At 25.3% G+C, this 16,950-nt stretch overlaps 2 protein-coding genes across 9 annotated transcripts in view; one reads left to right on the forward strand and one right to left on the reverse strand.

The window, feature by feature from the left end:
* The window catches only part of LOC140666241 (sex-regulated protein janus-A), an 82,461-nt gene that overhangs the window by 23,960 nt on the left and 41,551 nt on the right, over positions 1 to 16,950 (reverse strand). The gene's annotated exons all lie outside the window — the stretch shown is intronic.
* Positions 1 to 16,950, forward strand: part of LOC140663641 (phosrestin-2) — a 62,005-nt gene that overhangs the window by 7,022 nt on the left and 38,033 nt on the right. For 4 of the 8 annotated variants that reach the window (XM_072887964.1, XM_072887983.1, XM_072887945.1 and 1 more), the window contains 2 exons: positions 1,953 to 2,252; positions 2,801 to 2,988. In XM_072887964.1, the coding sequence (XP_072744065.1) occupies positions 2,163 to 2,252; positions 2,801 to 2,988 (278 nt within the window). In that variant the 5' untranslated portion in view covers positions 1,953 to 2,162. Of the gene's footprint in view, positions 1 to 1,834; positions 2,253 to 2,800; positions 2,989 to 16,950 lie in introns of all 8 variants that reach the window. The other 4 variants (XM_072887993.1, XM_072887954.1, XM_072887935.1 and 1 more) reach the window with 2 other exon arrangements.

The following is a 16,950-nucleotide window of genomic DNA, read 5'->3' on the forward strand; positions in this document are numbered from 1 at the left end:
TGTCTTCAATTGCTATCAATATACAGATTATGGAGATAAGTTACAAAGGATAGCCAGATAGGTTTGGAAGCTTTATCTAAACAACAGCATGCAATTAAATTCGCTGGAAACTCTTTACTATTCAATTCGTGGTATTATCATCATTAGATATTTTTGAATACGAATTTCATTCATGAATATCGATAGATTTCTTCGACCTGAACACGAAATTCGATGTCAAATAACATCACATATCACACGAAGATCGTCGATTCGCGGCAAAATATATCGTTAATAGTTTCAATTTCGATCGTTATTTGTTCTTATTGGATTAAATGTTTTATCGTTAATATAATTTTATTTATTGAGTTTAATTCAACAGAAAAAAAATTTTTAATTATTTTACTGTATAGATTACATTTTTCGAAGCATTTATATATATATATATATATATATATATATATATATATATATATATAAATGCTTCGAAAAATGTAATCTATACAGTAAAATAATTAAAAATTTTTTTTCTGTTGAATTAATATATATATATATATATATAATTAATAAAACATCTAACCTATAAATATATAAAATAATATATAAAATAATTCTAAAAATGTATGTTTTCATCCTTTGAATTAAACTTATATAAAGAAAGAGAAAAAATGCTTACATACATAACTCTGAATACTCTTCTATAAACAAATTCTTGATTGTGTAAAAGGTACAATTTAATTTTGTTTATTAAAATTGAAACAATATTATAAATTTATGTTATGCCTGAGTGCGTACGTGGGTGCGTGCGCGTGTGTATATATGCGCTCGTAAGAACTGAGCAATTTAAATATAATTTATTTTGAGAAATTCGAAATTTGACGGGCACCGGAATAGTTTTATCTGAAAATGTACAATTAGTACAGTATAAATGTATTGTTTCCATGTATTTAATTTTTATACGAAGACAATTATTAATGAAAGAATTGTGAAAAAGTATCATTATCTGGCATTCAAGTGATAAAAAAAGTTTATATTATCTTTCATTAACCTTCATAAAAGAAATTTCTTTGTATAATTCTCTTAAACTGATTTTCAAGTATTATTTCATAAGTCCTTTCAGAGTGCACATTATTCGCTATTTCCTTCTAACTTTAATTAAATGTCAAAATATAAATTTTACTTTGAAATTATATAGTTAATAATATGTATAATCAAACTTGCATAATTCTTCTTATATATGCAATAGATATGACAAAAAATATATATATATATAAAATATATATAAAAAAATAAAATATAAATATTACAAAACCAAATTTTTTCTCTCAAAATTCATTGAATAGTAGTAATTTGTTAAGTAAAATTGTAATTTTTTTTTATAAAATTTATCTTTACTATCTTATACACTAAATGTAATTTATTATAAAAAAAACATTATATATTTTCTTAATTATGCTTTTTATATGTTGTTAAAAAGAATAAAAATAACAAAAGGAATTGTTACAAAAAGTAAACATAGGCCAAAGCATAGTTATTATAGTTGAAATGAATTAATTTATTAATTAAAATTGTGTACTGTATCAAGTAAATTAATTCACTGGAATCTATTTTTATAAAAGTTTTAATTCCTCCTCTTATTTCTTCGAATTATTTACTTCTTGTTCTCATATTTTTGTAAATATATACTTAAATGATTGAAAGAAAAAGCAATATAAACTTTTGTAGAAGGAAGACTTTTTTCGTAAACTACCGTACTTTCCACCCAATGCAATAGTTTCTCTCTAATAGTAGAACGCGATCGTAACGATCAATCCTCGCGAGACCTTGACACATGCCCTTTTACTTGAGTGTCCAGGTTATTCCTATTTCCTCTCACGTGAAAGATCATCGATAATGTCATGATATTTCGCCATATTTTGATTTAATGAATTTACTCATTACGGATTACATTTGAAATAAAAATTTCGAACAAGCCGTTTGTAAAATTATGTTCCGTGAGAACGAGGAGCTGTATTGAAAATGTGGTATCCCAACGTCTGAACGAAACACGAACAGAAAAGACTTGGGTCAAAGTCGATAGGGTGGTGTACATACGTGAACAAAATCAAGAGTTGAGTGTGTGTGTGATCGTGTATTGCCTGTTGTGCCTTTGTGGCCGCGCTGAAACGAGAAAGGACGAAGAGATGGCGGAGAACGACAGCCATGTCGCGCCGAAAGCCACCGTGATACGATCTGAGGACGAGGAGCGACGAGAAGCACTATATCCCCACACAGTAACTATTGTGATTAATTTTACATAGAAATTCGAACAAATAGTGAAAGAATTAAAAATTAAAAGTATCCTTGCTTGGAAGTTCTTATCAGTAAAAAGACTGTATTACATTGAAAAAAATCAATGATGTATGAGATAGAGCAGATATTTTTCAGACAGAGACATGTTAAACATGTATATGCATATAAACTGAAATTTGAAATATTAATAACTGATAGAAAAAAAAACGTAGTTCATAAAATTAAAAAATTTAATATTAAAATCTACAATAGCTAATCTAATATTTTTGCTTTCTTTTTTTCTGTTAATATTCCGATCGAAAAAATTCAGAAACAATATAAATTTTTGCTATTCTTATAATAAATTTTTATTCTTATACCATATTCTTATAATAAATTCTAATTATTTATCTCATCTTGTGTTTCTATTAAGAAACTGAATCAATGTATACCAGAAACTATTTTTGTATACGTTCTCGTATTAGCGAGATTTACATGTTTCTTGAAATTTTTTTTTTTTTTTTTTTTTTTTTTTTTTTTTTTTGTGCAGGTTGAATGTAAGAACATGACAAAGGATAATTGCGGTATGAAAGAGGAGAAGACGGTGAATGAAGAACAAGAAGAAGAGGAAAAAGAAGATGGAGATCGTTATAAGAAGGACATCAAAATGGATCAAGCGCAAGGCTTGCAAACACAGTTGCAGGAGCAAGTACAGCAAACCGATACGCAAGCCGACAGGTAAGAACATGATCCTTCTTTTGCTTTTAGTTAGGTAAAGATGGAGAGATTTACGACACAAGACTCTTTTACATATAAACATATGTATTCGCGTTAAACATGCAACCTACAACAAAAACACGTAAAAACAAAGACGGGAACAACAACATGACGTTTCAGATCGAAGAAAGTACATAATTGTCTTAATTGTTGTATCTGTCATATTTTTGCTTATAATAAAAGACTATTTAATTTTAGATATGAAAATTTAAATATAGAAATGATAGATTGCACTTTTGTAATCGGAAATATGTGCGTAATTTTTCTGATAGAGATTTCTATTAAAACTTGTTTGAAAGAGCAGAAGGAGGGGGTTGTGTTCTGTGTGTTTATTGAGATTACATGCGATTTTTGGAAGATAAAAGATAAATTGTTGAATTGATTCTGAAATATTTATACAATTTTATTTTATTTTAATTAATAATTGGAAAACAAAATAACTTGTAATTATAAATTATAAACAATTTTTTCAATTTTTTTATCTAATAATAAAGTAATACATGCCAAGTCTTTTATAACAAACTTGATTTTTAAACATTTTGTCAAAAATATCTTTTATGTTATTGTTGTAATATAACATTATTACGATTAATATTATAACAAATAGGACAGACTAAAAAGATGCCAAGAAAGCTTTTAAGAAAAGACGCAGACGCTATTGCAAACTCCTCCTATAAGCGACATTTTTATGACAAAACTTCATAGGAAATTACATCGTTCAAAGATGTAATTCACTATATTATACGATCGCGAATATGAGACTAATATAACTCAGCGTTATGTGTCAATATGATTAATTAGATAGAATCAAGTTACATATAAATTCGGGGCGTGTTGAGTCAATAATACATAACTCGTATTACTATGCCACAAAGGTATCAATTATATCACAATCGTAATTAGACAACATTAATTAATTTCGTGAAATGTTTCGTAATATACATATCAAACGTCATAATAATGATTTAAACTATGTGAAATTAATAAGGTTAATTTAAAAATAACATATATAATGTAATATTCCATTAAGAAATCTTAATCGACATTTCTTTTAATCAATAAAAATTTAAATTTCTATTTCAATTCTATCAATAAAATAAATATTGTTTGTTAAATATAATTTTATAATTAAAGTTACGAAACTTAAAATTTAACGTCTATTTAAATACTTTATATTAAAAAAAAAGATTTCTGTTGCACATAATACTTAATAAGGCCAGTTTTTATCGTTAGATTCTACATACAATTTTATACTGAAATTTTGTGTTATAACGATCGTCTAGGGAAATTCAAGAAGGTATTATAGCAGTATAAGATCCGCAAGACCTGAAAATCATAAATTCATCTCATATCTACGTACTTACATCTCATGTTACTTGATTAATTAAATTTCAATAGTCTGCTCATGAAATTTGTAATTATAAAGCGAACTTAATTTAATAATTGAAATAAACGAATTGTTATCTCATTTCTGTGTTCACATATAGAAATATTAATAACTTAAATCTCTTTTAATCAATATTTATTGTTGTATAGAATAAGTCAACAGTAAATTATTTATTTATGTTTTTTTGATTTTAAATATTCTTCAAAAGAGTTTCTTTATACATTTCATACAATATTTATTGTTAAAACAACTCATTCTTGTTTCAAACTTTTGAAAAAAAGTTTCTTCTTTCATTAAATATTATTAGATAAAGCAAAGAGTAAACTATTTGTTTTTCATTCAGTTAGGTAATACAAATTAAATATATTTAGACAAGATAAAAATGTTGAATACAAATATCCAGATTATTATTACATATGTATAATTGCATACGAATGTTATATCGAATCCACACTTTGTGCTAAAAAATAATTACTATTTTTAATTTTTTTAGATTCAATCTCGAGCTCAGCAGATGTATTTCAATATATGTATAAATATTAACAGTATGAGAACTTATTAAGAATACTGAATATTTTTGAGCTCGTATGTGTGTAATATATATATATATATATATATATTAAGAAATATATAAAATAATATTTTGGCTATTTATATATTTAATACTACACAGTATTAAGAAATAACAATTTTTATAAGTACATTATATTATAGTGCATATACATATATATATGTGTGTGTGTGTGTGTGTGTGTGTGTGTGTGTGTGTGTATGCACTATAATATAATGTACTTATAAAAATTGTTAGTTCTTAATACTCTGTAGTATTATATATATATAAATAAACAAAATATTATTTTATATATATATATATATATATATATATATTTCTTTATTCGTTGGACTTAAAATTAAAAAATTTACATAAAGTAGGTCAATATAATTAAATTAAATAAATAATACGTTTAATGACAAAAGATTAAAATCCCAGAGATTATAAGGTAATATTCATAATATTCATAATATTAATATTAATAATATTTAATAATATTTAATAATATTCATCTCCACAATACATTAATTGATGTAATAGACATTAAATATTATTGCAAATAGAGGGAAATGATAAATGGAAAACTTTATAATAATAATTAACAATAAGTATATACATATATATATATAAGTGTATAAAAGGGAATTTTTTAATCTAAATAACGTATCCAAAATATCTTTCCAATAAAAAATTTCTTTTTGGAAAAAGTAAATTATATCATTTTTTTAATTTACAAAATCTCTTTAGTAAACGTCGATGCGTTTCCACCGAAATACAATATAAGCTGCTGATTAATTATAACAAGCTAATTAATTCATGCGTAGTTATATGAAATCCTATAACCGAGTAAAATGAAACTTGTTGAATGCAATACGAAATTGAACGAGTATACGATTTCCTGCGCAATATTGTCGACAATCGTGTACGTTATATTAAAAAGGAAGGTAGTGTAATAATACGTACGCACACATACATTTAAAATTGATTAAAATAATTTCAATATAAATGATTGAATGTACACAATTTCTGAATCTGGAGACGCGGATGTGATTTACGCAATCAATCAATAAAATTTAATTCAATTTGGAATCCGATGAATGTCGACATCATGTCATGTCAAATGAGATTTGGAGCCCTCATGGGATATTAATAAATCTATCTGTCAAGCGAAAATTTCTGAATTTTCATTACGGATGTTACACTTTAAGAATGTTATTATTATTCAAAATAATAAAAAATAACATATAACAAATATAATAATACAATAATATATAAATAATATATAAATAATATATATAATAATATAAAAAAAATAATATAATTTTCATCAAAATTCATTATTTCATTGTAGTTTACTGAAAACAAGCCAACCATTTGCGCTTTAAAATATTATCGGATGTTCTCATTAAGTTAATATTTATAAATTTCAAGCAATATAAACAATAATCGTATTACATAAATTGTAATATGCAGAGAAATGAATTTTCATATTTAATTATTAATTAGCCGATATTGATAAAATAATTATTGGCAAAATGCAAGTTAGTTGTGTAATACTCTCAATACATCATCGTTATTGTTGATAATTATTCATCAATCGCTTCATCAATTTCGATACATGTTTAATATGTTTACATCATTGTATTAATCTTATACATCATAAACTAAACGCTTGCAATGGAACAACGGCAATAAACATCGAAATGTAGATTTATATAATAGGCGTAATTTCAATCCCAATATCGACAAGCATAATAACATCGTCAAAAGGAAAAGATGCAAGATAAAACCGTATTCTCGTTACGGAAAACCAATACAAATTTCCAGTTTTAAACAGTTAAACAAAAAAAAATTAAAAACGCGCACCTCTTTTCGAAAACATGAATCAATTCATTATTAAAAACTTAATAATAAAGATTATACATACGCACGCGCACGCCTACATACACACACACACACAAAATAAGCAGTACATTTAAATAAATAGGCAATTATAATTATATCTATATAACCGGCAAAATTAAAATTGCTAAAGATGTATACATCTTTATTTTTTATTTTTAAATTTGTGTAATATAGAATTTTCTTATCAATAATAATAGTTATAAATAATTGAAAGAGCTAAAATAATTTTTAATATTTTTAAATTACATTTTAATAATTTTGATTTTTTAAAGTGTCATGTAATAACTCCAAGAGAAAATACTCTTATGTATATAATAACAAGGTTATTTTTTGTGCTTCGTTCTGGAAATGAAATATATTGAAGATTCCTGTAGCAATTCAAGCGTGTATCTCAAGATCAGTTCAATCGAAACACCATGATATAATACACGTGTGAAAAACCTCGTGTGTATTGTCAAGGAATCTGATTATGAAAGAAGCAATCGAATAAAAGGCAAGGTTTTCAAAAAGATACGTATTATAAAAGAATAAAACACAACTACGCACGCAACATAGTTTCTATCATTTTATTCTAGTTATTATATCTCAATTCTATGTTTTATTTTATAAAACACAGAATATTATTACTTTATTTTTATATATTTATACAAACTAACAAATAAAATTATATCAAAAGGAACTTGATAAACGTAATAATTGTGTGGATAGGAAAATTTGCAAAATATTACGTAATATATTATCAACAAAAATTTTTCCTTTTTTACGTATACAAGTTATATTTTACATGTTTTAGAATATAAATATTTATTAGAGCGTGTAATTTTGTAATAAAATTACACAAAATGTAAAATATTGGCATTGGACGTGTGTTAACACTAAAAAAAGTTAGAAAAAACCTAGGCATCCATTATAGAATGTTAATAACTTACATATCTATTTCAAACATTAAAAAAAACATTTATCAAATGTTATTAGCAAATTAGTTTCTTTCCTCATTAGAGACATATCATTAGAAGAGTTGAAAAAAGTTTTCGATAACAAGATGAGTGAAGCTTGTTTGCATGCTCGTCACTCCCAACTCTTTTTTGCGAAAAACGACTAATTTACTAATAATGTTTGATAAATATTTCTTTTTTATATTTGAAATATAAATATATAGTTTCTTTTCACACATTCTATGTAATTCGAAGAAACTAATATAAATTTTTAGAAAATATGCAGTTGAAAAGATTCACCTCACTTGATCTTGGCATATATTGTCAAGATTTTGATTTTGAGTAACTTTTAAAAGGTTTTAGCCGTGGCTCGTTGCTTATTAAAAAACTTATTAATAAGCAAAGATTTATGCAAATTAAAACTTGAACGCGCGTTGACTGACAATAAAAAAGTTCATTATTAGTCACATTTTATGGGTTACTATCCATACTTATCATTAATTATCCATAATTATCATTACACATACATTTAAATAAAAATATAAATAAATCTTTATTTATTTATAAATCTTTACACATATGTATAGAGTTTTTATAAAAATAAAAACTTAAGAAGCGAGCAAAAATCACCTATATCCACATATAGACTAACATTTTGCTTGAAGCAAAGTTTATATGCAGGCAAAAGTAAATCTCCAACGTACACAGAAAGTTGCAAATCCATGTGAAACCATAGCATATAATTATAGCCCTCGGCAAACACATATTGAATGTACCAATATGTGGTAAACCTTGGTTGAAATGAAAAATTGCAAATCGACATGGAAACTCTTTCTCGTTTACATTCTACTTTTCAATTTTCGATATTTTGAAACGGTCTACAAAGATTTGTGTATTTGTCTAACAATAAGTTAGTGTTTGTAGTATGAATAGTAACATCTATATAAAACGTGTATCAATATTCTTTTTTTCATGTGTCAATTTATACATTCAAAATTTATTTGTCAACTTTTATTTATTTTTTAACTTTGTATAATAAAAAAAAAACTACATATGACGGCTAAAATCTTTTAAAGGTTACTAAAGTCATGATCTTGACAAAAATATATCAAGAAATCATTCAATTTTGAATCTTCTCATCTTCACATATTTATCGATTTTTTTTTATACACATATAATTAAAGAGATCAATTGCTGTACAATTATCAATTTGAAAAAAATAGTGGATTTATATATGTGAGAGTGTTTTTACATATATGAAAGATCGAATTTTCATAAAAGCTAATATCTATAAGGATATAAATGTTCATAAATAACACATGTTAAAAAAAAAGCTTTCAATAACAGATTTCTTTAAATTTTGATATTTATTATCATTATTACAATTAACGTAAACTACACAAAATAAATTATTTTAATTAATGTAAATGCCTTAAATATTCTTTGTAAGCAATAATATACATCTCACACAGTGTATTATTATCGATAGCCGATTGTATATTTAAATATTCCGATATTATTTTGTTTTAAAACTTTAAACAAAACGGTCTTGTATTTTTTACAAATATTTAATTTGCACTGCTTATTTTGAAAATAGTGAACTGTAGGAGAAATTTGAATTGATAATAATATTTTAAGAAGTATATAATTCAAAATGGAAGCTTTTCAGGATACATATCTACATGTATAAATTTTTTTATCCTCATAGAATGTGTTATTAAAATTTAACCAGACCCTTCATAAACACTTGTACGCTTGAAACTCGAAGAGCCTTGAGATAAACATTACTCGAGATGAAAACGTTATGAGAACGTTCAATACGAATTCCTCATCGCGCTTTGTGAAATATAGATAGCGGAATGTCCCTTGAGATGTTTTTTTATTTGTACAGTTTTCCTCTTTGCTCTCGCTCTCTTTTACTTTACGTATTTATACGTATTTTACGTCCGATTCTATATTGATGTTTATGTGCCCGTGAAATACACGCAATGCACAAGAAAAACGTTCGGAAGATTTATAGAATGTGCCTTGCATGTGGCATCAGAATATACAAAGCAATCCACAAGAGACTTGAGCCATTTTTTATCTTTTCAATAGCTCGTAAGCTTCTTTATTATTCTTTGAATCCAAAATGTTGTCACGCTATTCACATTAAGTTCAGCTCGAAATTAATCCACGTAACAATGCAACAAGAGTTAGAGGAAATATAACAAGAGAAAATGTAACTATACAGGTTGAATCATTACAGGCTAATTTCTGAAATTGGACGAGATATGAAATTCTTGTTTTCTAGCGACTGTTTGATATCGAACATTGTGTGACGAAGCTAATTTTTTTTTTTTTTAAGCGAAGATGTTAAGGTCATTTCAAAAATACCTTAATTTTTTTAACTAACAACATACTTTGTATTATACAATTGTAGGCGGTCTCTTGACAAGTAAAATGACCTAGTGATATGAAGTAGTGATATTACAATAAAAGAACAATGTGAAAGTGTTCAGCTTTTTTGTGTTGGATCTTGTTGACAAAATGTCTTTGAAATTATTTTAATGATTTCACTTAAAAGTCTGATATCAAACAATTGTTGAAAAATAAGAGTTTCATAAGTTTCATTCAGTTTCACTTTTAGAGATTCATCCTGTATATATATATATATAACAGTTGGTGTCAATCCATCAAATATCTTTTTAATAAATTGTATCAGATTTTCTGACTAATTTGAAGACGATGTTTTCTAAAAAAAAATATCAAGGAAAATCATGATTTTTTACAAGTTGCCATTTTTTAGCATTATATATCTTTGTAATTAAGTAACTAAATAAAAATTTTATTAAAGTAAGCTCCACCTAAATTAACTAAAGAATGTAGCGTTGTTAATCTTTGAACTCTCAAACGTTTGCGAAAAATTCTTCTTTCTTTTTCAAATGTTTATAATTCAGAAATTATTGATGCCTTGATATTTCTCACTGAGAAAAAACGTGCTCAAATTGACCAGAGAATTTGTATTAAAATAACCAGGTTTTAAGACACTTTTACAGCAGATAAATTATAATATAATAATATACGTTTATATTATATATTATAATTATATATATTATATATAATATATATTATAAAATAATCGTAATTCAAATATTATTCGGTTTTAATTAATCAATTATTTATATAATATATAACACATATTACATAGCATATGTATATCAAGCTTTTTTAATTACAAATGCAATAGATATTATTTCCTTTTATGCATTTTGAAATTGCTTGCTAACATTAAATGAAGTAGTGGACTTATTTCTTTCCAAGAAAATATCTCTATGAATCTTCCCGACAGCTCGTTGAAAACGAAAGCGAAATGATAATAAGAATGACTGAGAGAGAATGATTTTTAGCATTAAAGCTTGAACACCACTAGATGTCAGTTAGATGATCATCCTTAGATAAAGAAAATCGCTCGTTCGAGAAATATGGAGATGGCATGTCAATGTCATGAAGTGAAAAATATTTCAATAAGATAATACTGCGTTCGATTTAAAGAAAAAGATCTCTTATTTCTACAAGAATTGTTTAATTTTTAAGAGTTTATATTTCTGTTTCTTCAAATATACATATATTAATCAACTGATTAGTTAAATCACATAGTCCCGTTTAATAGTAACAAAATTAATTATCTGAGAAATTTAGTCAACAGAAAAAGATATATATATATATATATATATATAGAGGATGAAAAAGTTACAAAATGCAGAAAATATTGAGTAACACAAAGTCATGCGCTTCATAAAAGAAACGTCACGCGTCGTGCGGTCAAGGGTAAGGCCGGTTCTATTTGATGAAAAATCTCATCAGCATGTTGAAATGCGATATCATACCATATCGTACCATTTGCAATTACTGGACTGTCATTCCATCTCTAAATTACGTGATAGAGTATCAGTCTTTATATATTTTCCAAGAAAAAAAATTCCTTTAAACGAATATTATCATGTTACATAAAACAACACAATAATGTATAAAAATATGCATTATTAATACTTTCTTATATAATGAAGATGCGCATTATTTTCAGACACAATAAAAATAATTATATATAAAATAATTATACGAAATAATAATTATTTAAAATAAAATAATCTATAATTATATAAAATAAAATAATATATAAATAATAATATGAAATAATAAAGATTTAGCTATTAAATTAACGATCAAAAATAATGAAAGTGCTTCAACACTTTCGATATGTATGCTCTTCATTCATTATATATATATATATATATATATTTGCAATGAAGCATATATTACATTCAATATATGTTTAAAAAAACATGTAATACATAATTTTTTCCTTTCTGAATTGATGCGGCCATACAGATTATAATCTCCTTCGCTCGTTTCTTTTCGGCTTCTTTTCTCATCATAAGATGTAAGTAATTTAATACCAGTTACACAATTATGTGTAATAAAAGAAATTCTAATAATTCTGTAAAAATAATAATATGCTGATAATAAAAATAACATTTTAATGTGTTTTCTGTTTACCTCAAAATTTTGAAGTTGAATTTTGAAATTTTTTCTCCTAATAAAAAAAAAAGGTCACTTAAATTTTACTGACATAAGCAACGTTAATACACTCGACAATTATTATCGTTAAAGCTAAGATGAGAAATATAAATAAAAAACATAAAAAATTTAATTTAGACATATATTTAGAATAAGAATAAAATTATTAAATACGCGACGTGTAATTGAGCGTCTTATCAAATATCTTTTGCATAAAATACTAATTTATATATACTACATTTAACTATACTACATTTAATTCTTTTATTAAATGTATGTAATTATTATCTTTTGAAGTAAATAAAAATTATTTGACATAAGAATTATTTTAAAACTTAGACATAAACTTACACGTGTTAGGTTTGTAAAACGCATGTTCTCATCATTTTTGTTTATATTAAATATATGTAGAAATTTAATACACTCTCTTCATAAAACTTGATATCTATGCATTTCATTCTAGATAGATGTACGAATCGAACTTTATCAATATCGTCTAATAAAAGTTTTATTCGCTGCATAAGTTTTTATGGTAATTTAAACAAAATTGTACATTTAGTGTAACAATATTCTGTTTAATAATTCAATATACGCTTATATATGTGTGTGGCGAAATATACAAAATAATTCATTAAAAAATATAAAAACTACATTGCACGCTTTACATAGGACATAGTACTGTGTTTTATTTACAATGTTAGATCCATAAATTAATAAATTGATGCAAATATAATTTTTAAATACAAACTATATAGTATACTTCTATATAGTTTTCAAAATATTTTTAGAATATTTTCTTCACGGATAATGTAACATTATGTTTCTAAACAGACAAAGTAAAATTAATAATACAAATTTTCATAAAACTAAAACTCATGAAGGTAGTTACAAGCGTTCATGATTCTACATTCTACAATATTATATTTTGTATTTAGTCTGTGAGACATTAATATGTATTTGTTTTATTGAATGTATGTATGTATCTATGTACATATGCACACAAGTAAATATAAACCAATATTCCAGCTGAATGCTTCTGACAGGTGAGATAAAACTATAACATTTTCCAGAAAAAGACCGCGATCGGAGCTTTGGAATTATGGGTCTCGTATTTTACGAGATCGCAAAAGTCAAACATGAAACAGGACTGTCCAACGCAAAATAGATAGCGAAGAGCATTTTTTTAATACTACTCTCTGACAGAGCATGGAGTAAACTATAAATAAAAATAAAAAAATGTCATATACAAGTTGGATTGACGCAAATTACATTTTTTAAATTGATTAAATATTTTATTTTATTTATATACTATCAATTTTTTAATATTATTTATTCTATTATTAATTTTTTCAAATCACCACATTTTTATATCAAGAAAAATAGTATTTCTAATATTAAATGTCCTTCAAGTAAAAAGAAAACATATATAATCTTAAAGATCTCATACATACAGCTTAATTATTAATTAATTAAAAATCTGACATACCTTAATCATTGAATGAATAATTATAAAAAGTAAATAACAAATTTTCGAAATACGGTAAAAATATTTCTGAATCACCATTTCTTTTACCCATAGTTGTAAATGGAAGAAAGGATGACTTTTCCATTATGTTCACAAAAGAAAATTGCTTTGATAGTGTCATCACTCTTAACCTTGCAATAACTTTTATGACAGTTTTTCATGCGTTTATCAACTCTATTTTCTTTAAGGTACATCTATTCTTCAATATATTTCCCCGTAGGCCTTACGTCAAATTCTATTATAATCCTACAAAGTTTCACGGTTTTCTCTGTATTTGCAGTATTTTCTGTATTTGTTAGTAGCGCGAGATAAACACTCTTTTTATTCGTGAAGAAAAAATTCCATATTTGCGGTTAAAATCAATTCTATCATAAATGAATTCTTCATGAAAATTGATTCTCAATGGAGAGACGCCTGGTTTTTATAAAAAATTCCATATGTGCGGTTTTCCATATTTGCGGTTTTCCATATTTGCGGAATATACCTATCTTCCGCGAATAAGGAAACTTTGACTTAACATTATGAATTAAAAAAGAATATATGTGAATATATGAATTGAAGAATATATATAACATATATCAACTATATATTATATATTTATACACATATACGTATTATACATTTTCAGCGATGTCAGATATCACATTAAGAGTAATTCATCCGGAAAATTATTATATTATATTAACTTATTAGTTTTATTATTATCTGGAAGAACGTTCTAACAAAGTCATAAACAATTTTTTGTATAACAAATTTATCTCGACTACAATTAACGCTTAAATTTCAAGATATATCAATTTTTATAGTATTTAAATATAATATATACAATCATTGTATCACCTAATTTACTCATATTTAAATAACTACATTTATTCAAGTTTTGCGATTATAAATCATAGATAGATTATTGTATTATATAGGATCAACCAAAGAAATCTGACGATTTTCAAAATAAAGTAAAAAGATGAAATATAACTTAAATATTTATTTTTTGTTATTTTTTAAATATTTATTTATTGTATTTTTTTGTTACATTAACAATAAGATATATAACGCCATTTGAATATATTACCTATTACTTATTATTATTCATTTTACTCATTTTTTAAACAACACATTTGTCAAATATCCGTCATTTATCCTATTACATTACACTATTCCAGTCTATCGCGCAGGTTTCGCATCGTTGTTTGCACCATCTTATCTGATATGTCTATAAGTTTTACCTATATATTGGCCTTGATTTTGTTAATATATAAAAAAAATTGTTACGTAATAAAAAATAAATGTTTAAGTCTCATTTTTTATTTTGAAAATTGTGGGGTCTTTTTGGCTAACCCTATACTAATTATATTAATAAAAATAAATATTTGCAAAATATTAGTTTCTATATATAATATAAACAATATATTTTTTATGACAATTAAATATTAAAAATACTTGTTATAAATAATATCAAATATCGGATTTTTATTAATCACATTGAATTTACATAATAAATTTACAGTACAATTGAGATTGATCTTTTCTGACAAAATACAGGACACGTAAAATTTAGAAACAATTTGCTGAAACTTGTGGTTCTGGACGCTAAAAGCTTCTATCGAGTTAATGGGTTTTCGATTGTTTGCTACTTCATTAACCTAAATAATGTTCGAAGGGCTATCTCGTTATCTCTTTAATACAAAAAGTACTATAATAATGATTGATAGATTCATACATTGGCAATATTTCAAAACGCTTCGCCATCCATTTATAAAAATTTTTTATTTATTAGAAGTGTTTTTCAATCAATATATCAATACGTTAACTGTCAAATAAATTAATAACATAAAAATTCACAATCTACCGTTTTCATTACCCAATATTTATTTTTCACGGAGCAGTAAAATCTTTTTATGCAAAAAATGTGCTAAAATATTCCAATATAATCAATCATCAATTTTAGAAGAAAATTCAATATTGCGTTATTATTATTAAATAATTAGTTTTTTAGTATTATTCTTATGTCATTGGCTCCTTCCCTAAGCTACTTTAGTATAAAGAGGATTTAATGATTATAGGATCAAATAGGATAAAAACTGATGAATAACTATCTTCTTATCTTTCTATGGAAAACCTTATTGTTAAGGGAAAAAAGACTTTTTAATAGGATTGAGAGAATTTAAATTTGATGAGAACAAATCCGATTGTGAATTACAATCCGATGAGTGTGATTTACAATCAAAAATATCACGTACAAGTATAATACTTCAAACATTTATATCCCGACTCTGATCTGACTCTGTTAACTGGTTCAAGGTAAGTTAACGATACGTTAATTTTATGACGGACGTACTGTGAAACGACAAGTGATTAAAACTGATGAAAATACAACTTGCATTCACATATAATATAATCGCACAGAATTTATCGATATATAATAATGTTAGATAAATATATTGCATTAAAGTATTATTAAAAGGCCTTAGTATAGCTTTTCAATTATAAGCTTACTTGAATCTCGAGAGTTCAAGTAGATTTATATATACTGCTAATCGAGTGCACTCTATTAGAGTTTGAATCAAATCACTGAATGAAAAAAATTCAATACGAGATTGTTATAAGGATAAAGTGCCCTCTCGAACAATGACAGAATACGTAAGGCTAAACAAATAATCGCAATAGAATTGTATGTAATGCACATCGAGATATCGACGGGAGCCTCTCGATGATATGTATTAAAATGTAACATGCATCGTTCCCAGTCCATTTACCAGGAAGAGCGTCCCATGCATTCCAGTTCAATGTAGCGCATTTATCGATTCACGTTATACGATTGCACGTCATTTGGACGTGAAACAATGAATTTCCGACATGGAAATCGACCTCTATGACGTTAGCAGACCATTGTCAGAATTATGTCAAAATCATGATACAATAAGTATCATATATCATGGTCAAAATTGTGAAAGTATACGAACTGTTTCACAGAGATTGAACATCGACAATTTATGAACGATGATAGATTCAAATACGACACATTTAACTTTATATACACTGTATGTCCGTCAAATGT

This window comes from Anoplolepis gracilipes, chromosome 1 (assembly GCF_047496725.1).
Source record: "Anoplolepis gracilipes chromosome 1, ASM4749672v1, whole genome shotgun sequence".
NCBI lineage: Eukaryota > Metazoa > Arthropoda > Insecta > Hymenoptera > Formicidae > Anoplolepis > Anoplolepis gracilipes.